At 47.6% G+C, this 22,896-nt stretch overlaps 1 protein-coding gene across 2 annotated transcripts; it reads right to left on the reverse strand.

The window, feature by feature from the left end:
• Nucleotides 1-12,861, reverse strand: AARS2 (alanyl-tRNA synthetase 2, mitochondrial). 2 transcript variants are annotated; one of them, XM_077161945.1, is made up of 22 exons: nt 12,574-12,861; nt 11,626-11,817; nt 10,938-11,083; nt 10,553-10,720; nt 9,945-10,089; nt 7,737-7,882; nt 7,421-7,529; nt 7,007-7,045; nt 6,789-6,900; nt 6,143-6,276; nt 5,576-5,720; nt 5,175-5,347; nt 4,942-5,055; nt 4,704-4,844; nt 3,828-3,965; nt 3,637-3,746; nt 3,374-3,482; nt 3,006-3,128; nt 2,628-2,738; nt 1,937-2,020; nt 1,706-1,816; nt 1-1,251 (listed from the first exon to the last, which is right to left on the reverse strand). In XM_077161945.1, exons 1-22 carry the CDS (start codon nt 12,814-12,816, stop codon nt 1,087-1,089), a joined length of 2,958 nt encoding a protein of 985 aa, XP_077018060.1. In that variant the 5' UTR covers nt 12,817-12,861; the 3' UTR covers nt 1-1,086. The 2 variants fall into 2 exon arrangements, with proteins under 2 accessions (XP_077018060.1, XP_077018061.1); XM_077161946.1 differs by lacking the exon at nt 12,574-12,861 and adding an exon at nt 12,291-12,441 and having other exon boundaries at nt 2-1,251.
• Nucleotides 12,862-22,896: the final 10,035 nt, after the last annotated feature.

The raw sequence follows: 22,896 nt of genomic DNA on the forward strand, positions 1-22,896 counted from the left end.
GGATGCAAATGTTCTAAGAAATGATGAATATACAATTATGTGATGAAAAAAAGAATGTGCATATTGTATGTTGATTGGTTTTATTAATAAAAAAAAAAAAGTAAGGTTGGCCTGGCCTCCACTGTCTCTCTGACCCTGTCACCTGCCACTCTCTCAGCTCACTGTGCTTAGCCACACTGACTGCCTCACTCCCATCCCAGGGCCTCTGCACCAGTGCTTCCCTTAGCCTGCAATGGCCTTGCCACAGAGAGCCACGTGGCTCACACCCTCACCTACCGGTCTCTGCTCAGATGCCGCCTCTTGAAGAGGCAGTAACCCCACCTCCACACTCCTGATCCTCTTTCCATACTTTATTTTTCCCCACAGACCTCATCACCATCTGACATCCTCTTCTTTCTCTTGTTTACTGCTAGTTTTCTCCACTAGCAGTAAGCGTCACCAGAGTAGGAATTTTTGTCTGTTTGGTTTTTACCACATTCTCAGCCATTGGCTAGTACCTGTTGCTCAATTTATCAACAAATGAGCAGTGTCTTAATTAAAAATGAGAAGTCACCGTTATGAAATGAACACCAGGTCTGCCCCACTGTACTGATTTTTACATGATTGTTCTGAATCTTGGGGGCCAGTATCCTTGTGAGTACCTGAAAGAACCTGCTTTGGCACTTGGTGATGAAGATGATCCTGATTTGGACCCTTGGTGGCCTTTCAGCCCCGTGTGAGGGGACAGACCTGGTGGTGGGGCAGATATACAGGTGGGAGCAGAAAGGCAGCTTTTTTTTTTTTAACTAAAAGAAACTTCTGGATCTTCTGTGAAACACTTTATAATGAACAGTCACAGCCATGATTGCCTGTGTCTTCACATTCATTCAGTGGGGGTGTGCTCTGGGCTCCCTCTGCTCTCCCTGGCCCACATCTGTCTGTGTCCATGGAAGTTCTGGTCCAGAGTGGCCTCTCCAGTTCAGCTGCTCAGTCTCAGCCTCCAGGCCTCTGCCTCACCCTCTGTGGGGTCTGGTCACTCCTCAAGGGCTCCTAGTCTTGCCTGTCCAGTATCTCTTCAGTCCATGCAGATTCCTGGACAGGCCTGGGTTACAGCTGGTTGAGAGCGTAGGCCTGGGCGGTGCTGAGGACAGCTTCTAAGTCAGCAGTGCTTCCAGTGCCCTGGGCTACAACACCAGAGCCCCAGGCCCTGCCCCCCATGTGGCTGCACACTGCCAGTGCCCAGGCTTCTGCTGTGAAGGTGGGTGTGGCATCCTGGGGACAGAAACAGAAGGTGAAGTCATACAGGACAGCCTTCCTTGCCACCATCCACTCAGCCTGTGAGATGAAATCACAGGTGATTCACACCCCCTCTCCATATTGGGGGAAATCACTGAGGAGACAGAAAGGCTGGGCATGTGTGCAGAGGTTAATGAATGTTTGCTTCTTGTTTGCAAGGGATGTGAGGCTTGTGGGGGGGGGGCGGGAGTAGGCTGGTAATTAGGGAATCTCATTCTGATTATACTCTGGTGAAGTTGTTGAGGAGGCATGTCTCTGGGGGTGAAGGTAGGTGGTCTTTAGGGATAGAAGGTTGCCTTATCCTGCTTGTCCTCATAGATAACCTCTACCTGGCCTTGTCTTCCTCGTTAGGGAGGAATAAAAATAGTGGAGTCAGAGAGTTGGATCAAGAAATGGGTGGGGATGCGGGGCTGCTCTCTGCTTCCCTCACCTGGGCCACCTGACAGGCACACAGCACTTTCCCCAGGGGCCGCGGGCTGAGGAGCAACACAGATGTGCTGGGGGCCTGCTCACACAGCTGCCGCACCACCTTCACCAGCACCTGGGCAAGGAAGGACAGAGGTGAGCCCATAGCTACCCAGACTCCCAGCTACCTTCCAGTCACAATTTTCCCCTCCCCAGACCCTTGGGCAGCCCTCCAGCCCCCTCCCCTAACACTCACTGAGAGGGACTCAGTGGGGATTGTGTCCACAATCAGAGGCCCCTTTGCATGGCGCTCCAGCAGCTCCTCGGCTTTCTTTGTTGCCTGTGAGATAAGAAGGAAAGCAGAAGGGAGAGACTGGGAAGCAGGTTTCCAGCTGGCCCCCACTTCTGAACTGGGCCCCAGCCCAGCGTTCCCCTCCCTTCCTCTTCCCTGGCCCCTCCGCAAGTCTTCAGCTTTGAGCAGAGGTGGCAGGAACTCAAGCCTATGGTGGTCTCCTCTTTTTGGGTCTCACCTGTGTCCTCCCCCCTTTCCCCACCTCTTTCCTTTTATTCCAGGACTCTACAAATAGGACAATGCTGGAGCCCAGATGGGCCGGGAGTGGGGCAGGCAGAAGGAAGCCTCACAAACAAGGAGTCATTAGGGTAGAATGGTGTTAATCAGGTCAGTGGAGGCTTCCTGGAGGGAGAGTTGGAGCCAGATTTGGAAAGTGGGGGACAAACACAGTTTGGCAGAGAGGGAGAAACTGGAGGATGGCTGGGAGGAGGATGAAGTTGCCACTCACCCCTGCTCCCAGCTCCCAGCACAGCCTCCTCATCACCCCCCACGCCCCAGCACTCTGGGCATCTCAGTGTGCATGTGGGAGTGTCTCTGACCCTTGCTAGGGGTACCTGGTTTCTGCTCCCCAGGGTCTAGCCGAACCTCCTCTTACCTGCCTCTTCTCCAGTTTACGGATAGCAGTTTTGGCACGCCGCTGCAGCAGCTTCAGCGTTGACTGAAGCTCCCGCCGCTGCCACTGGGGCATCATGGCATTGTCCACAGCCTGTGGTCAGAAGCAGTCCCTCACCCCATCACTCAGAAGTTCCAGTTTCTAGGAGGACCAGCCAGGGCCAGGGGAGACCACACCCACCACACCATACCCTGCAGACAAATTTCTGGGCCAGCCAGAAACTCAAACCAATCTGGAATGCTGGGGAAAGACTGGAAGGGTACAGGGAGGCATGGGGAAGGGAACAGGCCTAGGAAATGGTAGGGAGCAGCTCCAGGGTGGTAGTGGTGTTGAAGGGGTGGGAGGGAGGATGGTCCTCACGTCAGTGAGTCGTCCCATGTCTTTGGATAGGTGCTGTGCCTCCACCACATCCTGGCTGCCCTGACTCAGCCGCTCTGTGGCTGCCTTCACCTCCTGGGCCAGGCTCTGACCCACCTCTCGGGCCTGCAGGGAGGTGGTCAGGACTAAATTAGGAAGATTTAACAACTGGGACCATTCAAGGTACTAGCACCAAATAATCATAACCAAATACTACAAACAGCTGGCATGTCCACATCAGGGCACATGTATGGACACTGGTTCTGCTGCTGGCATCCTAGAGCCCGCAAGCGTCTGCTGTGTACACGTGTGTGTGTTTCTCGATCCCCAGCCTCACCCATCAGCCTCCCAGGCCCCGCTGGCTGGCCAACCTGTTGGGCTTGTTCCCCAGTGACAGCCAGCAGGCGGGTGATGCCCTTGGCTAACTGGTGCTCCCCAATGATAACCAGGTCCCTGATGGCCCCTGTACGAAGAAGGTGCCTGGGGGGCAGAGGGAGAGAGGAAAAAGTCAGGGGGAATGATGAGAGAGAAGGGAGCAGCCTGAGCCCCCCACCAGAGGCTAGTGACTCCAAAGATCAAGGATGGGTGAGGACCCAGGGCCCTAGGCTAGAGAAAGCAGAAAGGAGTGACTCACGTCCCACAGCATAGCTCCACGGAAGTCTGCAGTGCGGCCTTGAAGGTTGGATCCAGAGCATGGGCCACAGGCACCCCAACTGACACCACCCGCACAGGGTCTGGGTAGACCTGAGGGTGAGAGGGGAAAGGTCCGATAAATGAACTGGGGGGGAGTGGGCAATCTCCCCTCAGGGGGTTCCTCCAACTCACCTCATCCAGGGAGCGCAGGCCAGGGATGAGGGTGGTGAGAGCCAGGGCCACCTCATCCATGTATACGGGCTTATCCTGCTTCACAGCTTCCTGCACGGTGCCTTCCACTGCCTGGAGCTGCTGTGGGGTCAACGGTGCCTGATGGGAGGGGTGGGGGAGATGGACAGACCAATAGGCAGTCAGCCCCATGCCTGTAGCTGAAGCAGTCAATGTTCACTGATCCATCCGCAGGCTCTAGAACAGTGGCTGGCACATAATAGGTGCTCTACGAACATTTGTGGAGCAGACAATTCTTTTTCTTAGAAAGTCACCTGGGAACTAGGCCCGCTGGAAGCTGCAGGCCTTTTACGAGGCACCAAAAAACTGATGAAGAAACAGAAGGTGGAGGCTCTGTTCACAGGGAGATTACAATGAGAGTGGGAGTCTCATGGAAGAGAAATACAGGATGGAGGAGATGCAGGAGCAAGGAGCAGTCAGAGGGGATGGGGATTAGTCAGCAAGGACTTCCTGAAGGAAGGGTTTGAGCCTGTGTAAGGAGGGGAGGGAGACAGGGTGGCAGAGAAGACAGAACAGTCCAGTTTGATAAGAACAGCCTGGGTGACAACAGGAATGGGAAACTGAGTGACTGGGGATAAAGGTATAAAGACTAATATCTTAAATATGAAAGCTGGGAGAGGCCCCAGACACTGTCTAGCCTAACCCACTTGCTAGTGGAGGAGGAGCCTGAGGGGAAGGGACTTGCCCTAGGTCACACAGGGATGGAGCAGCAGCACCAGGAAAAGAGTCCAGGCCATAAGACTGGCCAAACTGCCCACAACACCAGATGGCCTCTGGGCCCTCGTCACCTCACAGAAAGCCTGCCTTCCTACTGCTTACCTGGGTGGCCACGTCAAAGCGCAGCCGCTCAGGATTGAGGTGGGAGCCCCGCTGCTCAGTGCCTGGGCCTAGGGTCTGCCGCAGCGCCCAGTTCAACAGGTGGGTGGCCGTGTGCTTCTCCATGCAGCCAAGACGCCAGGCCTGAAACATGCGTGTTACCCAGGGCCCCGAGTGAGGGTGGGGAGCAGGGAGAGAAGGGGCTGCAGAATATCAAGAATGGCTGGGGTGGAGTCCTTACCTTATCCACATGCAACTGCACTTGGTCCCCCACCTGCAGGCACTCAGGGGCCACTGCCTCATGCAGGATGTAGCCCCCACAGACCTGGGCCCGGGCCACTGGGAACAGCACCTCCTGGGGAAGGGCAGAGGCTAAGGCACTCGAGTGGCCGCATATAGCCTTTCCCTCCCACTGGTTGCTTTCCAGACTCAGGTCTGCCTCCTGCAGAGTCACCTTCTCTGTATGAGGCTCACCTGCTGTCCCACCCGCACCAGATAGCCGCGGTCTGAAGACTGACCACCCTGTTCAGCATAGAAGTTGGTCTTATCCAAGAGTAAACCACAACGCTGGCCTCCCCCAATGGAGGACACGGCTGCCCCGTTCTCTGTGTACAACTGTAGCACCTGGGCCTCACAGTCTCCAAACTCTGCCAAGGTACAAAATGATTATCAGTACTAGGGAGGGGGTGGAGACAAGAGGTGAGGGTCCGTGCCATATTTAGACCAACAGGCACAGGGCAGAGAGTCTTCTAGCTGGAGGCCACAGTGACCCCTGGTGGCTATGCTGGGGAATGCTGGGAGCACCCATCTTTTGATGATCCTCCCAGTCATGATCCGGCAAGCCCGAGGCCACCCACTTCTGTTCCAGCTCTCACCATAACCCCCACTGGGTCGCAGGGAGTAGCTGTACTTGGGGCTGTCATCAGTCAGGGGTACCCCTCGGCGCTGCAGGTCCCCTAGTGCATGGACATCAAGCTGCAGTCCCTGCTCCTGAACTGGCTCGGCTTGCTGTGCCTGTTGCTGCAGGATGGGTGGGCACAGAAGGAAGGAGAGTGCAATGGGACCCGAACCTCTGCAGAGCCCTGTCCCTGTAATAGCTGTGGACACTGTGGCCCTCTCTGGAATAATACCCTAGGGCTTGGATGACTGCTGGAAACCCTGGGCTGGATGGTGATGCATCATCTTGCAAGCTCCTCAGGATGAGGCCCCTTCTCTATAATGCTGTGCTGGCTTCTTCCCTTCTCACCTCTGCTTAGCCTACAGCCAGCTACCATTCCTCTCTATGGACTATGGGTAGGGCCTGAGGTTCTAAAAATCCTGTCTTATCACCCAGTTTCTAGTTTCCCCGCAGTAACCAAAGCGCCTCCCCTGGAAACTAAGGGCTGAGGAGGGGGCTGACATGTCCCCACAGAAACCTGGGTGGGGCTCCCCCAACCCTGTACCTGGGCCTCCTTTTGGGCCAGCCGTTCCAGCCCAGCTGAGTCCAGCCGTACACCCTTCTCCTCCAACATTAGCTCTACCAGGTCCAGGGGGAACCCCAGGTTCCCAGACATTGATAAGGACCAGGCCACTTCAGCTTTAAGGTAGGAAGGTAAGAGGCATTGAGGAGGGAGGATGGGACAGAGAGATGAAAGAGAAATAAGGGTCAGGGTTTTTCTAGTCACACAGAAGTCACCAGGTTCCAAGCACAGTGACCCCCTACCCACCCCGAACAGGCCTAGAAGAGGGGTCATCTTCAGGCTTCAGCTCCACAGCCAGAGCTGAAGGTAGCTCCAGATACACCCGGGGCACAATTCATTTCCAACGAGGATGTAAGCTCAGTCTAGGCGAAAGCAGGCCTTGGGAAGTAGGCAGTGGAGGGCAAACTGGTTGGGTAGTATGGGAGTGGGTGAGAAGCAGGCCAGCATTCCTACCGCAGAGAAGTCTGGGTGTTGGACGAAGAGTACAGGGAAAAGGAACATTGGAGCGGGGGTGGGAGCTGTGTGAGTGAAAGGGCCTGCCCGGACCTCCCCACCCACAGAAGTAGCCTCTGTCCACCCTGGTGTGCCTAAGTGAGCCCGACATGCCTTAGCCAGATACCCCACTCACCAGGGAACACATCGGAAGGCCCCAGGTTCTTCAGGGTCCGATCAATGATCCGTCGACCCCGCTGCAGGGAGGCCAGGAAGGCAGCCTCGTCCTCTGACACCAGGTTGGCTATCTGGACCAAGGGTAGGGCAGGGGTGGAGCTGGGCCCTCCCTGGGGGTGGAGTCTCTCTCCACAACTCTCTCATCAGCCCCCTCCCTCCGCCATCAGAATCTAGTACCTGGGCTGAGTTCTTCTGCAGTTCCGGATAAGTGTCTCCCTGGGAGAGGCAGAAAGGGCTGAGAAGGTATGAGAGGCAACAGGCCTGCTGTCTATCTTCCCCCACCCCTGCCTGGGCCTCCATGAGGACCCTGCCCTGGAGGCTCAGACTAGCAGAAGGCCTGGGGAAGTGGCCCAAATGCGGACTCTGCTTCCCTGTGTGAGGGTCCCGGCAGAAGGGCCCTAGGGTCAGAGGCCAGCAGCCTGGGCAAGGAGGCCTTCTGCAGGCTCCCTGATCTTGTAAGCAATTCCAGCTTCTCAGCCTGCCTGTGCGACACTGGGCTGAACATTTAGGGTGAGGAGCATTGGGTGCCCAGATCAGAGGCTCCCTGAGTGTCCAGGGAGGTCTGAGGGAGGAAGGAAGTTCTGCCCTTACCAGTATGTCCACCACCACAGACACCAGGCTGCCTAGGAAGCCAGGTGGTGCCTGTAAGACCTCAGCAGAGAACCGCACGGCTCGACGGAGGATCTGACGGAGTACCAGTCTAGAAGGGTATGAACCCCACAGCCCCTTGGTCAGCAGTATTTGGAGTGGGGAGGACAAGGTCCATTGTGTGCTACCACCCCAAAGCCCTCTCCCTTTCCCCTATTCCTCCCGCCATCTCAACCTAACCCACTTCTCCATATCTTTCCTTCTTCTCCCCTGCAACCCTCAATAGCTTCTGCCACTTTCTGTAGCCTTCCAGACTCACGGGGCGCCTGACATCCCAGGGTAGATGCCATCAGCAATGCAGACACTGAGTGTGCGGACATGGTCAGCCACCACACGGTATGCCGTGTCTCTGTGCTTCTCGTCAGCTGTCCCTACCCGGCCCAGGTAAGGAGGTGCCCTGGAGCCCTGGAGAGTAGAAGAGGCACGATTGCTAGACCTGCCTGACTTGGCCCAGGTAGGTGCTCTTCATCATATCTGAAGCATCTGCTTCACCCCAAAAGCCAACCATATCCAGAATGGCCATGAAGGGCAGAACTCAGGCTAGAGAACGCTCAGGGATGAATGGAAGCCAGTCCCTGCCTTCCCGGGACTCCCATCCAGCATGGTCAATGATCACAGCTGATTATTTACTGAATTTCTACTATCAGAACTGGGTAGGTTCTTGGACACGATGTCTAATTCTCAAAAGGAGCCTGTCTAGGGAGGTATTATTATCTTCATGTTAAAGAAGAGGAAACTGAGGCTCAGAGGAGCTAAGCGACCTGAGAGCACGCAACTCATCCTGAGCGAAGGTGAGATGTGAACCAGGCCTGCCTGACTCCAGGTGTTCCCCACTACCCACTCCTGCCTCTGCAGGCTTCATGGGGGCAGGGAAGAAGGGCACACATAAGTGCTCCAAAGAAGAGGGCTTGGTTTGTCCTGCTCCAAACCTGTTTCTTTCCTATGCTTCCCCATCTTGGTGAGCAGCTCTGTCATTTACCTTCAAAGTCAAAACCTGGGAGCCACCCTTGACTTGTCCTTTTCCTCCTCCTCTAATCCATCAGTGGATCTTCTTGATGCTACCTCTATGAGATCTCTCAAATCAGTCTGCCTTTCTCCACTTCCACAGCTGCCAGCCTAAGCCATGTCCTATGGTAGCCTCCTAGCTGGTCTTTCAGCTTCCACTCTCGTCTCTCTCCAGTACATCTGCCACATTGCACAGGTGTGGCCTTTCAAAAGTGTAAATGAGATCACATGCCCCCCCACCCCTCTGCTTAAAACCCTTCCCACCACACGTACAATAAAAGTCACACTTTGGACTTCAAGGCCCCATAAAATGTGATTCCTGCCTTCCTCTGTGGCAGATTGTTTGCAAAAATGGCCCACTTCTTCCATTTCCTGTGCACATGCCCCTCTGCCACGTGACTTTGCAGCTGCTCCTATCAAGGGGTAGAATTTGTTTCTCCATTTCCCTGAATCTGGGCTGGCTGTGTAATTTGCTTTGGCCAGGAGAATGTGGTAGAAACAACACTGTACCAGCTCAGAGCCCAGGCCTCAAGAGGCCTCTTATGCTTCTCTTCTCCTTCTAGGAAGCTTGCCGAGCTGTGATGTGAACAAGCCCAGGCTAGCTTGCTGAATGATGACAGACACATGGCTTGGTCACTCCTGTTGCCACAACTGAGAACCAGCCAAAGCCCCAGTATTAGTGCTGCCACCCCGACTAGCAGCTGACCACAGATGTGTGACTTCATACAAGACCAAAAAAATCACCCAGATAAGCCCAGCCTAAACTGCTAATCCACATACTCATAAACTAAATAATGGTGATTGTTTTAAGTTACTGTGTTGGGATGGCTTACAATGCAGCAAAAGCTCTCCAAATCTATCCCATGTGATTGTGCCTATTTTAGCTGGTTGGCCTTCTTTTTGTTCCTAGCACATGTCAAGCTTTTTCCAGCCTCAGGGCTTTGATAACTGCTCCCTCCTTTACCACAGCTCTCTAAAATGAGCTTCCCGTTATTGGTTCCTTATCCTAATTCAGGTTTCAGCTCTAAGACCATCTCCTCAGTGAACATTCCCCAAACACCTTGTCAAAGGTTCCTTTATTCTACCCCCTTCCTCATAGGTAGTATCCCATCACCCATGTTTACTGCCTGATTACAATCTATGAGCTATTATATTGTTCTTTAATACATTTATTTGTGGTCTATCTCTCATATTAGAATGTAGTTTCCACGGTCTCTTTTTTGTTTACTGCTGTATTCCTTTGTACCAAGCACAGGATCTGGCACAAGGTAGGCACTCGAGGCATATTTTTAAAAGGAAGGAATTAGAAGTAATATTAAATAATAAACAATGAATCCTTGCTTCATGCTTGACACTCTGGGATCCAACACATGCCGGGAACACTCTCAGTTCTCAACAAGGATGGCAACCAATGGGGTGAGGGCTGGTCAGGGGGCTTCTGTAAGGGAAGAGGCAGGCTCACCTGGTGTATGGCATCAAGCAGTGGGGAAAAGAGATCAGTGTCGTAGGTGGAGCGCCTGCCTTGCAACACAGCCACCAGCCTTTCCAGGCCCATTCCTGTGTCCACATGTTGCTGGGGTAGGGCCTGTAGGCTTCCATCTGCCTCTCTGACCAGAGAAGGTGTGAAAGGTGACCCACAATTATAAGTGGAGTAGAGGATCGATGAGGGACCCAAGGGGGATGCTGACAGTAGTCTTGGGTCCCATTCTTTCTCATAAAGGGCTATCCCCACCCTCATCCTTCACTTGGGCTCTTCCCTGGACCCCAAACATCCCCTTCTGGGACAGAAATCTTTTTGCCCTGAGAAGAAAATCTTAAAGATCATCTAGTTCAACTCTATCATATCGATACTAGCAAGAGATCAGTGGCCAGACAGCTGTTGTGACTATTTTAAGTTGACATGGACAAAAATTAGGATAAAATCACTTAATATATATAAAGTACTTAGAAATGTACCTAGCTTATAGTAAGTACTATTTGTTTGTTTTCGTAAGAAATGGATCAGTTCCTGACTACTTCCTTTTTCACTTCCCAGCTAAGGATTTTCCTTCTGCTTCAGTACCCCATTACCTGTTGTACTGCATGAAGACCAGATTCCAAAGCTCCACCAGCTGGGGGGCTCCAACCCCACCAGCCAGGTCATAATGGATCTCGGTGCAGGGCCCACAAGGGCCAGCATCCCCCATCTCCCAGAAGTTCTCCTGTGGCCCAAAGGAAAGCATATGGCTGGCGGGTACCCTGAGAAGAAAGCCAGGCAAGTGGTAGGGAGGATAGACCCAAAAACTGGGGATCCTTTCTGCTAGAAGAGCCCCTCCTGCAAATCCTAGCTCAGCAAGAGAAGGAACAGGGCTGACCCCACAGTATTCTGGGATGTGCTGAAACTCTGAGGACCATGTTGGTGGTGTCTATTTCCCAGTCCTGCCCTCTAGCAGACAAAAGGAGGAGGTGGACTTACCCCAAGCTGAGCCATATATCTCTGCTCTCCAGGTCTGGGGCCAGCCTCATCTTAGAGTCACCACCAAAGTAAGAGACCCAGAGTCTGTCCTCCGGGATCCCATAGACCTGGGTCAGCAATTCCCAGGCCATGCTGCAAGCCTCCTCCTGGGGTGGGGAGAGGAAGGCAGGTGAAAGAAAGGCCCCTAAAGGGCCAATGAAGCTGCATAAGTTCAGCTCTCAGCTTAAACTAAAATCATTACCACTGGCTGTCTTATTCCCAGAATAAGCCAGGACTATTTTTCTCTCTGAGTTTTTTCTTGCCCAAAAACCTTCTCCCCCTCTTCCAAATTCTGCCTCTTTTTCAGGTCCTAGCACAAGTTCCACCTTCTCTATGAAATCTTCTACCCTCCCTCACCTGGGGTGATCTCTAACACTTGCATTTTAGCATTACTGTCTGACCATTTATTCATATAACAGTTACTTATCTATTAGGCAGGAGCTATGGTCTCTGTCCTTTGGGAATTTATCATCAGATTGGGGAAGTGAGACACATTCTATTATACATGCTTACCTACCACTTTCCCTCTCTATCTGATTTGAGGACCTGCTAAAGCAAACTCTAGGAGAGCAGAACTAGGACTAATTTTGACCCTTTTCTTGGCTGTCCACTGAACTTTTCCTAACTCCAAGGCTCTCTGGAAACTCACCTTAAAATATTCACCCCGAAAGGCCCAATTGCCAAGCATCTCAAAAAAGGTGTGATGGGAAAGGTCTCGGCCAACATCCTCCAGGTCGTTGTGGCGTCCTCCAGCCCTCACACACTTCTGACTGTTGGCCACCCGCTGGAAGCCTGCCATCTCGCTTCGCGGATCCACAGTGCCCAAGAAGATTGGCTTGAACTGGAAGCACATGAATGGGAGCAAGGTGTCTTACCTCAGTAAAAGGGAAAGCTGGGGAGTGGGGACAGAGGTGGCTGTTCAGATTGAAGCCAGACTGCTTGTGCCTCTGAGACCACAGGTCTTGGCCTGGAAGGCTAGGGGCACCCATCTATGGTGTGGTGCAGGGAATGGGGTAAATAAATAGGTAAGAGAAGGAAGAATGTGTTGGTGGCTGGAAAGAGGGCACTGAATGGCTGCATCCTTCTTCAACCATACCCAACACCTTGAGGGTACAAAAATGAGACTACAGGGTACTGGGCATTCCTAGAATGTCAGCGTTTCATAGGGATCTACTATGAAAGGTTATACTACGCCCCATTTTACAGATGAGGACGATGAAGTCTAGAAAAGTTAAGAGCTTGTTCAAAGCCAAAAGCTTAGAGAATAGTACCTAGCTCAGTAAACACTTGTTTAATAAATGAGGTTTCCCCTACCAGCCTGCCCACAAGGGCCTCTACACTGCCATTCCTGGATCCTCGTGTTTTAACTCAATCACAATCCAAGAGGTTCTCAAGTTGAACCATCAGCCCCATAAAACCGAATCCACCGCGAAGCTCCCTCCGCAATCACTTGGTTCAACCAGGCACCGCCCTCTTTCCCCAAAAGCCATGAGCCCCGCCCCCCTCTCATTTTGCCCAATCCTGTAGCGCCTTTTTTGCCGGGTGGGAGGTGGGAATCACAAACACCGCCCCCAACCAGCACGGCTCCGCCCCACACCTGGTTCATGCCGGCATTGACGAAAAGCAAACTGGGGTCGCCGCGGGGTCGCACTGAAGCGGAGGGCACCAGCCGGTGGCCATGGCGATCCCGAAAGAAGCTCAGGAACGCGTCCCGCACGGCCGTGGCCGGGGCTGGAGGGGGCTGGGATGAGACCGTCCGACAGCTGGGGCTCCGCGACCCGGGAAGTCTTCGAAGCGCCCTCCGCAGCCTCCCAGCTGCACCTACCACCGACGCCGCCATCTTAGCTCTGGGCAGCGACTTCACGGTGAAAGGACACCGACGAGGGTAGGAGGTGACGCAGGAAGGAAACCAGACGTTTCCTACAGCGGCCCCTGGCGATAGGAGGACGCAGTTGGTAATCTGGGCCGCCTAGGTGGAAGTGATCAGAAAGGGAACACTTTCAGGAGTCGGCCTAGCACAATTCCTGGCACGTTGTAGGTCATCAGTTCATCCGGCATGAAAAAAAAAAAAAGTCACTGAGAGCCTACTGTGTGCCAGACATTGTTTTAGGTGCTTAGGGTCCATTAGTAACAAAATTCACAAAATCCCTGCCCTCCGGAAATCTATGTTTTGGCAGTAAATGTTACGCTTACAAATGGGGTTGCAGCGAACAAGTGTGGATTTAACCTCGTGTGTGTGTGTGTGTGTGTGTGTGTGAGTGTGTGAGAGAGGGAGAGAGAGAGTGTGTGTGTGTGTGTGTGTGTGTTTCTGGGTTGCGAGAAAAAGTCAGAGTGCCAAGAGACATAATATCAATATTCGTTTAAGTGTCATTTACAAAAATATGCATTCAGTACCTACTGTGTGCCAGACACATAGTAGAGTTAAGACTTGCCACTTCCTTTGCCCTCGGTATTGGAGAGGCCATTTTGTTCTTCGGAATGAAAGCAAGCCCTTTGGAGCAGGAGTCTAGCAGTGACACAGAAGCGGAACACATCTGCTCCATTATTATTTGCATAATGACATTTGCTCTTTTAATTTGCCTGGGGATTAGAGAGAATCCAGGTTGGCAGGGCAGGACCAAGCTGTCAGTGTACAGCTGTAGAAATTTCTCTCCCTCTAATTCTTCTTATGTCCCAGAGATACCGGCCTCACCCCATCTTTTTCTCCATGGTATCCACGGTGACTGTGACCTGAGGCCAGCACAGGCCCACATGGTTGGTGTTTCTCATGATGCCCTCTGCTTCTTGGTTTGAGAAATTAAACAGAGATTGGAAAGACAAGAGAATTTGCCAAGGTTAAAGCCCAGCAGGGACAGCAGAGCTGAGGTCAGTGTGGTCACCCAGAAGGCCTCACACACAGGTGGGCTCTTTTGACCATCATCTTTTGTGTTAACTTATTTGAAGTCTTTTGAAAGATGATTTCCATGGGAAATGTGTAGTCTTATTTTTGACTTGCGTTTCTTTAGTGGCAACGAATGCTCAATTTTGTATTCTGCCAGCGCCCACGGCATTTATGATCGCATGATCCTGTTTCTTCCCTTGCCCACGTAGATTAAAGGTCCTGTTTTGAAAGTGTGTTTTGCCTGTTTTGGTTTTTCCACTGTTTTTGGAACAGGAACCTAAAACCAGATGGGGATTTCTGTGGGATTGATGATCTTGAGACAAGACTGTGAAATTCTTACCCAAACTGAGATGGGAGTGTTTTGCTAGAAAAATCTAGCTGGGGCCTCTACCCAGAACTGACACCAACTTTTTTTTTTTTCTTCAGATTTTGCCCAGAAAGTTTTTGTTATAATAAGAACTGCATGTTTTTAGAATAATGTGGATCTAGTGTGGAGCCGTGTGTGTGTGTGTGTGTGTGTGTGTGTGTGTGTTTTGTTTGTAGTTTTCTGTTTGAAGTAGTTTTTTCCCTTTTAGTATTTGTCCTTGTCATTTACAAAATGATCATTTTCTTTTCTTTAAATGTGGTGTCCAGTGAATCAGTGTCTCTCTCTCTCAAATTAAATTTCTTTTTTTACTTTTTCTCAGTGAAGCAAAGGCTTGGGATTTGATATTCTGATTTGCCACTGTCATCTGATGAGGAAGTTAAGCTTCCCAGGGTAGATGGAGCTGGAAAAAACTCATCAGACTGGGAAATTAATGACCTGGGAATATCTCGGGAGTTCTAATTCACTGTTTTAGTATTAGTAGGAATTTCATTTTAGGGTTTCAAATGCAAATAGGGCCTGTTTTCTCTGGATTTTGTGAGCACCGTTTTGGGGGCTGCTTTCACTGTTGATAAAGGGGTGCTTAATTTTCTCTGGAGCTGATGTTGCCATTTCACCTATTTATCTTGGTAATTCCAAGGTGCCTTATTCTCTGAGCCCCCCTTTCCCCTTGTTCAAAATTGACCTTTTTGATTTTATAGTAGATCTGAGAGCAGGAACCTGAGGTCAGTGATGCATTCTGTACTTAAGTGATGGTCAGACCCGGGGCTGGACTAGGGAATTTTCACCCTACTGAGCATAGGGAACTCAGCTTTGGGAACTTCCACTTATAAACCATTAAGTCTTTCTTTTAGTGTTTAGGTTGAAAGTTCAGCCAACAAGAGGTGTTCCTGGTTTGATGTATTTATTTATAGCACTGTCTCATCTAAATTTTGAGAGCAGCGTTTCTCAAACTTTAATATGCATACAGATCTCCTGGGATCTTGTTAAAATGTAGACGCTGATTTGGTCAGTCTGGGGTAGGGTCGAAATTCTGCACTTCTAGCAGGCTCCCAGGTGATGCCGTTGCTGCTGCTAGTCCACTAGCCCATACCTGGGGTGACGAGGTTCTAGGAGAGGACCTGTAGGGAGCGTGTGGACACAGGCTTTAGGAGCGTAAATAAGTAGCGTGGTCCTCAGCGGGAAGGCTGGGGCTTTGTGCGCGGAGCGGCGCGCTCCCTGGGCGGGTAGGTGGAGCCGGGATGCGCATGCGTGCTCTGCTCCCGGGTCCCAGCGAAGATGGCGGTTCCGTCTGCGGGTTGAGGGACTGCGGACCTGGAGCCTAGGAGGGGAGCGGCCCACGTGGGCCAAGACCCAGGATTCAGGGTATCCGGATGGCCGAACTCTAGGGATAGGAGCCACCGGGATCTGAATTCAAGAATTAGTAGACCCTCGAGGAGTACAAGGCCAGGGCATCTGTCCTTATCCGCTGGGGACAAGAGCGCAGTTTTGGGGGTCACTAAAAACCCAAGGAATGAAATAACTTTGCCTTTAAGAACCTCAGTTTCTTTATCAGTAAAATAGTGTTTTGTGTCCCTCCTACCCCTTCTTCGCTCTAGGCTGTTTTTAGAATTGAGTAAGGCCATTCAGTCAACAAACATTTTTTGAGCGTCTGCGACAATTAATAACTACTTTTTATCAAGCTTCAGTTGGGTGCAGAGCTTTTCCTTAACTCACTTAATCTTCACAGAAGCCCCAAGATGTAGGTGCTATTTTTATCCCACTTTCATGACAAGACCCCTGAAGCTCAGATGAATTAATGCCACACACTTTCTATTGTCCAGTCAGCATTTGAACCGGGATTATCTGGCAGACACTGAAACAGGACTGCGCGCCAGGACTAGGACCGTGGACTAGCCATGAGTCCATCAGTGAAGAAAAGATCTTCCCGAACATTCTCTGTATCTTTCCCACATATCTTTAAGTCTGAGCTCTCCCATCTTCTGACTTGTTACTCAATGTAGGAGCAAAGTAATTGTGGCTTGTGTTGTCTTTAGTGGAGCTAAGGACGCCTTTCCTCCCAGATTGCTGGAGTGCAATCATGTATCAGATTTCTTTCTAGTTTCAAACCGCTTGTGCAGTTTCAGGCGCTTAGTAAGTCTCAAAACGTTTTTTAAATTGTATTCTACTCTGCTTAGAGTACCTAACTAACTGTGGCTTATGTGACAGTGGCATTACACTGAAAGTAAGTGGTTTGGGGCTTAGCGCTGTGGAAGAAAGACCACAGACTGGGGGGTTAAAAACAAGAACATATAGCAGGAAGCAAGGAGGGGATTGCTCCATAGTCAGAGACTATGGACTCCAACCCCTAGTGCCTTTCAATTTCAAAATTGTGGGCTTTCTTTTATATATGAGTACAACCCACGACCACGAGTCCTTCTAAGAACTGCATTAAGATAGGTGGGTGGTGGGGATGGGGTGTGTGTTATTCAGCAGAGGAAGGGAAGGACTTTGAGGTCTTAGGTTAGCAAACTTCAGAAGTGCTGTTTGAAAGGAATATTAAATATTTAAACTCTGCATAGGAGTCACAATTATTGTCCAAGGCAGTAAAGCATTAAGATCTCTTTGCTAGCTAGTTGAATTTTAATTTTTAGAATAATGACGTGAAGTTCTTTGCTTTTTTCAGCTTTCTGGTCTGCCTTCCTTACTGTGAGGCCCCTAATTTTAAAATAATAATATGAAACTCTACTGATTACTGAGGGTACTTTTATATTCACCTTACATCTCCTCCCTCCTTCTAGTGTGTTGGCTTTTTATCTTTATATTTGTTACATCACTGTTTTAGCTATAGACATTGCACTGGGGTTCAAGGCAGGGAGAAGGGAGAATGGGCAGCTCCAAAACCTTTCTGGTTCTTACATCAGAAAATAAACAGAAACCCCTCAGAAAATGTCTCATTGTCCAACTCTGATCATATGACTAACTTTGCGAAGGAAACCTGCAGAAATGAGTTTCTGTTTTTTTTTTTCAGCTTCTGTAATAGGATTTGGCAGGAAAGAGAGGGTTGGAAATGGTTATTGAGTGCTTTTTTTTTTTTTTTTTTCACATGGGAGGGCACCTGGAGCCGAACCCAGGGCTGGGGCATGGCAGGCCAGAACTCTGCCAATGAGTCACTGTTGTCCTCCCAGTATTGAGTACTTCAGACAACCAAAGTATCATCTTGTTTCCAGGTTGTGGGCTTCTTTAGGGCAGGATAGAGAAGTGGCAAAATCAGAGTCTGAATTCAAGTGGATCTGGATTTAAATTCCATTACTGTCGCTTATTAGCCTGTATCTTTGAAGAAGTTTTTAGTTCTGGTTATGTAGGAAATATTCACTTCATGTATTTTCTTTTCTCTTTTATGTCTTTCTCAGTATCTATGCTTTAATGAACTTTGAGGCAGTTGGGATGTCATTGACATGATATGCTTTTAGAAGAGGGCTCGTGTGGCCTGGGTTTCAGTTCCGGTTTTGTCATTAATTCACCATGTGATCATGTGCAAAACCATTTAATCTTCCTCTCCTATAAAATTGGGATAATTATATTTTGCTTAACTTGCAGGTTATAGAAGAGAAAGATGTAAAGCACTTTGTAAATTAGGGTGTCTTTTATTATACATGTTTGCTAAGTAGAACATCTACTGTAATATTCCATATTTTTCTGCTATGGTTCTGAGCCACTGCTCTGCTCTGTCAGGTCAGCATGCTATTCAAGAACTGGTATGGCCCTATCTTGAAAATGTTTTTGTCCCAGATCTGGAGAAAAATTTTACAGCTCACCAGTGGTTGGCAGTGGAGGGGTCTCTTCAATAAATATTTGTACAAATGAATGACTGGGAGAGCATACACCCTTGAAGAGCTTAAATATCAGTCATAGGTAAGGATGTCTTGGGAAGAGACATTGTGAGGCTGGGGTCAAAAGTTGAAGGGAGACTTTTCAAAAATTTAAACATTTTATTATGGAAAATTTCAAATATGCACAAAGGTAGAATAGTAGTGGACCTTCCGTAGTCATTACCCAGTTTCAACATTCTGTTTGTGTTCCATCATTTCCCCCACTTACCACTTTTTTTAAGGTCGTGTTTTTGTTTGTTTTAGTATCAAACGTGAATTTTATTTCTGTGTAAAGTTGGTGTATTTTAAAGCAAATCGTAGTTATGTCATTTCACCTGTGAATATTTTAATATATATTGCTAACACATAAGTACTTAAAAAATCATAATCATAAGAGTATTATTGCACTCAATGATATTAACAATAATTCTTAATTATACTTTAATACCCAGTCCGTGTTCAATTTTCTCCAATTGTCTTAAAAATGTCTTTTTATAGTTGATTTATTCAAACTGATGTATAACCAAGGTCTACTGGTTCCATTTAGTTGATATATTTCTTAAGTTTCTCTTAACCTTGGTATTTCTTTCTTTTTAAAAGCTTTTCCCCATATTATTTATGACTTTTCAAAACTGAGTTATTTGTCCTGTAGTGTTCTCCACATTCAGAATTGGGTTGATAGTTGTGGTAGTTAGGTTCAGGTGTCAACTTGGCCATGTGAACGTGCCTAGCTGTTGCTGCGGACATGAGCCAATGGTATGTGAACCTCATCTGTTGCTCATTACATCTGCAGTCCGCTAGGAGGCATGCCTGCTGTAACGAATGATGTTTGACTTAATTGGCTGTTGCTTAAATGAGAGAATGCAACACAGCCCAGGCAGCTCAGCATACCTCATCTCAGCACTCGCAGCTCAGTCCAGACCTTTGGGGATGCAGAAAGGAATCACCCTGGGGAAAGATGTTGGAACCCAGAGGCCTGGAGAGAAAGCCAGTAGAGATCGCCCTGTGCCTTCCCATGTAAGAAAGAACCTCAGTTGAAAGTTAGCTGTCTTTCCTCTGAAGAACTATACATTAACTAAATAAATCCCCTTTTTTTGAAAGCCAGTCCATCTCTGGTGTGTTGCATTCCGGCAGCTGGCAAACCAGAGCAATAGTTTTCCTCCTGAAGGTTTTTAACTTGTTCTTTTACCCGCCGCATTTCCTGTAAACTGGTAATTAGATGTAGAGACTTGATCAGATTCAGGTTCTTTTTTGTTGTTGTTCTTTCTGTTTGGTGAGGCTGTCTCACAGATAATGCTGTACTGTGCACTTCTGTAGACTCATCTCAGAAGGCACATAATGGCTGATTGGCTCACTTCTTGTGATAACACTGCTTAGTGCATTTAAGTGTTGTCAGCCTGATCAATCCTTTAAGTTTCCCTAATGGCTGTTATAACCAATGCTAATCATTATCTAGGTCTATTAGTTTATTAGGAATTGTGAAATAGTGATATTGTAATTCTGTCATTCCTCCTGCCTTTGTTAGTTATGAGTCTTCATGGTAGCTTTTTTTTTATCAAGTTATTGGCATGAAAGTCAAATGCAATGTATAATTATACAGTGCATTTTTAAGAGAATATCCTTCTAAAAAATACACAGTGAATATTTTAGAGGTAAAGTGGAACATGTCTGCAACTTACTCTCAAATGGTTCAATTTAAAAAGCATGTGTTGTGTAATGATAAAACAAAAGTGTCAGATTGTTAACAGTTGGAGAATCTGTGTGAAGGGTATGCAGGAATTCTTTGAACTTTTTTTGTCATGTTTCTGTAAGTCTAAAACAGTGCTGTCCAATAGACCCTACTGTGATGATGGAAATATTCCTTACTTGTGCAGTGCAGTAGGGTAGCCATTCATCCACGTGTGGCTATTGAACACTTTAAATGAGTTTTTACTGAATTTAAATTTTTAAAAAATATTTTTATTATGAACAACAAACAAACATACACATGTTCTTAACATACAAACATTCTTGACATGATTACTATCAGTAATCAATTATAATCGCAATATCATATAGGTGTGTATTCATCACCATGATCATTTTTTTGAACATTTGCGTCTCTCCAGTAAAAGAAAGAACTCATACATGCCATACTCCTTACCCCTCCCTCTCACTGACCACTAATATTTCAGTCTATTCAAATTATTTTAACCTTGGTTCCCCCTATTATTTGTTTATTTTTTTTGTTCTCCCTATTATTTATTTTTATTCCGTATATTCTACTCATCTTATTTATTTTTAATCCATATTTTCTATCCACACTGTAGATAAAAGGAGCATCAGATACAAGGTTTTCACAATCACACAGTCACATTGCAAAACCTGTATCGTTATACAATCATCTTCAAGAAACAAGGCTACTGGAACACAGCTTCACATTCTCAGGCAGTTCCTTCCAGCCTCTTCACCACATCTTGGATAACAGGGTGATATCTACTTAATGCATAAGAATAACCTCTAGGATAACCTCTCGAATCCATTTGGAATCTCTCAGCCATTGACACTTTGTCTCATTTCACTCTTCCCCCTTTTGGTTGAGAAGGTTTTCTCAGTCCCTTGATGCTGGGTCTCAGCTCATTCAGGGATTTCTGTCCCACGCTGCCAGGAAGGTCCACACCCCTGGTAGTCATATCCCACGTAGACAGGGGGAGGGTGGTGAGTCTGCTTGCTGTGTTGGCTGGAGAGAGAGGCCACATCTGAGCAACAAAAGAGTTTCTCTTGGGGGTGACTCTTAGGCTTAATTTTAAGTAGGCTTGACCTATCCGCTGTGGGGTTAAGTTTCATATGAACAAACCCCAAGACTGGGGGCTCAGCCTATAGCTTTGGCTGTCCACACTGCTTTTGAGAACATCAAGAATTCAACTTGGGGAAGTTGAGTTTTCCCCCATTCTCACCATTCCCCGAAGGGGACCTTGCAAATACTTTTCCACTCACTGATCAAATCACTCTGGGATTCATCAGGGCATCACCTGGACAAACCAACAAAATCTCATGTCCTATACAAAGTTCCATGTACTTAAGGTGTTCAATCAACTATCTACATAATTTATATTAGGAGATGCACTAGTCAAAGTATAGATTTGTACCAAATAAACATTTTTTGCTTTAGTCTCACACATTAGTTGAAATTTAAAAATATTAATTACCATCTATTTTCAGCACACTGCAGTAATGACATTCTTTTGTTCTTCCTCATGCAAAAACATTTTTTAAATTTGTACATTTAGTCACTATCATTATACACTCTAGGCATTCCTAGATTACACCATCTCAATCTTTATCGTCTATCTTTCTTTGTGATTTCATTTATGCCCCAGCCCTCCTCCCTCTATCATTCTCATATGCAGCTTCATTCAGTGTTTTAACATAATTGTATTACAGTTAGGTAATATTGTGCTGTCCATTTCTGAGTTTTTATATTCAGTCCTGTTGCACAATCTGTATCCCTTCAGCTCCAGTTACCCAATATCTTACCCTATTTCTATCTCCTGATGGTCTCTGTTACCAAGGAAATATTCCAAGTTTATTCACTAATGTCAGTTCATATCAGTGAGACCATACAGTATTTGTCCTTTTGTTTCTGGCTAATCACACTCAGCATAATGTCCTTAAGGTCCATTCATGTTGTTACATACTTCATAACTTTATTCTGTCTTACAGCTGCATAATATTCCATCTTATGTAAATGTCACAATTTGTTTAGCCAACTGTCTGTTGATGAACATTTTGGCTGTTTCCATCTCTTGGTAATTGTTAATAATGCTGCTATAAACATTGGTGTGTAAATGTCCATTTGTGTCCTTGGCCTTGTGTCCTTTGAGTAGAGACAGCATATAGATGGGTCCTGTTTTTTAATCCATTCTGCCAGACTATGTCTTTTGATTGGAGAGTTTAATCCATTAATATTCAGTGTTTTTACTGCATGGGTAGTACTTTCTTCTACTATTTTGCCTCCTGGATTTTATATGTCATATCTAATTTTCCTTCTTTTTACCTTTACTCATAGTCTTCCTTTCTACACTCTTCTCCACACCTCTCTCTTCTGTCTTCAGTGTTCCCTTTAGTATTTCTTGCAGAGCTGGTCTCTTGGTCACAAATTCTCTCAGTGATTTTTTGTCTGAAAATGTTTCAATTTCTCCCTCATTTTTGAAGGACAATTTTGCTGGATATAGAATTCTTGGCTGGCAGTTTTTCTCTTTTAATAATTTAAATATATTATCCCACTGTCTTCTCGCCTCCATGGTTTCTGCTGAGAGATCTGCACATAGTCTTATTGAGCTTCCCTTGTATGTGATGGATTGCTTTTCTCTTGCTGCTTTCAGGATCCTCTCTTTCTCTTTGACCTCTGACGTTCTGATTAGTAAATGTCTTGGAGTATGTCTATTTGGATCTATTCTCTTTGGGGTATGCTGCACTTCTTGGATCTGTAATTTTAAGTCTTTCATAAGAGTTTGGAAATTTTCAGTGATAATTTCCTCTATTAGTTTTTCTCCTCCTTTTCCCTTCTCTTCTCCTTCTGGGACACCCACAACACGTATATTCAAGCGCTTCATATTGTCTCTGAATTCCCTGAGTCCCTGCTCATATTTTTCCATTTTTTTCCTATAGGTTCTGTTTCTTGTCAAATTTCAGATGTTCTGTCCTCCAGTTTTGAAATCCTATGTTCTGTCTCTCGAAATCTACCATTGTAGGTTTCCACTGTTTTTTTCATCTTTTCTACTGTGTCTTTCATTACCATAAGTTCTGTGATTTGTTTTTTCAGACTTTGTTTCTTCTTTTTGT

Source organism: Tamandua tetradactyla, chromosome 5 (assembly GCF_023851605.1).
Source record: "Tamandua tetradactyla isolate mTamTet1 chromosome 5, mTamTet1.pri, whole genome shotgun sequence".
NCBI classification, from domain to species: Eukaryota; Metazoa; Chordata; class Mammalia; order Pilosa; family Myrmecophagidae; genus Tamandua; species Tamandua tetradactyla.

Excerpts from the sequence above, each read along its gene's own strand:
- AARS2 (XM_077161945.1), bottom strand. The coding sequence starts at position 12,816 with ATGGCGGCGTCGGTGGTAGGTGCAGCTGGGAGGCTGCGGAGGGCGCTT. Across the intron at positions 11,084-11,625 it reads TTCGGGGTGAATATTTTAAG|GAGGAGGCTTGCAGCATGGC; the intron begins GTGAGTTTCCAG and ends TCCCCACCCCAG. Across the intron at positions 3,966-4,703 it reads GCTTTGACGTGGCCACCCAG|GCACCGTTGACCCCACAGCA; the intron begins GTAAGCAGTAGG and ends CCCTCCCATCAG.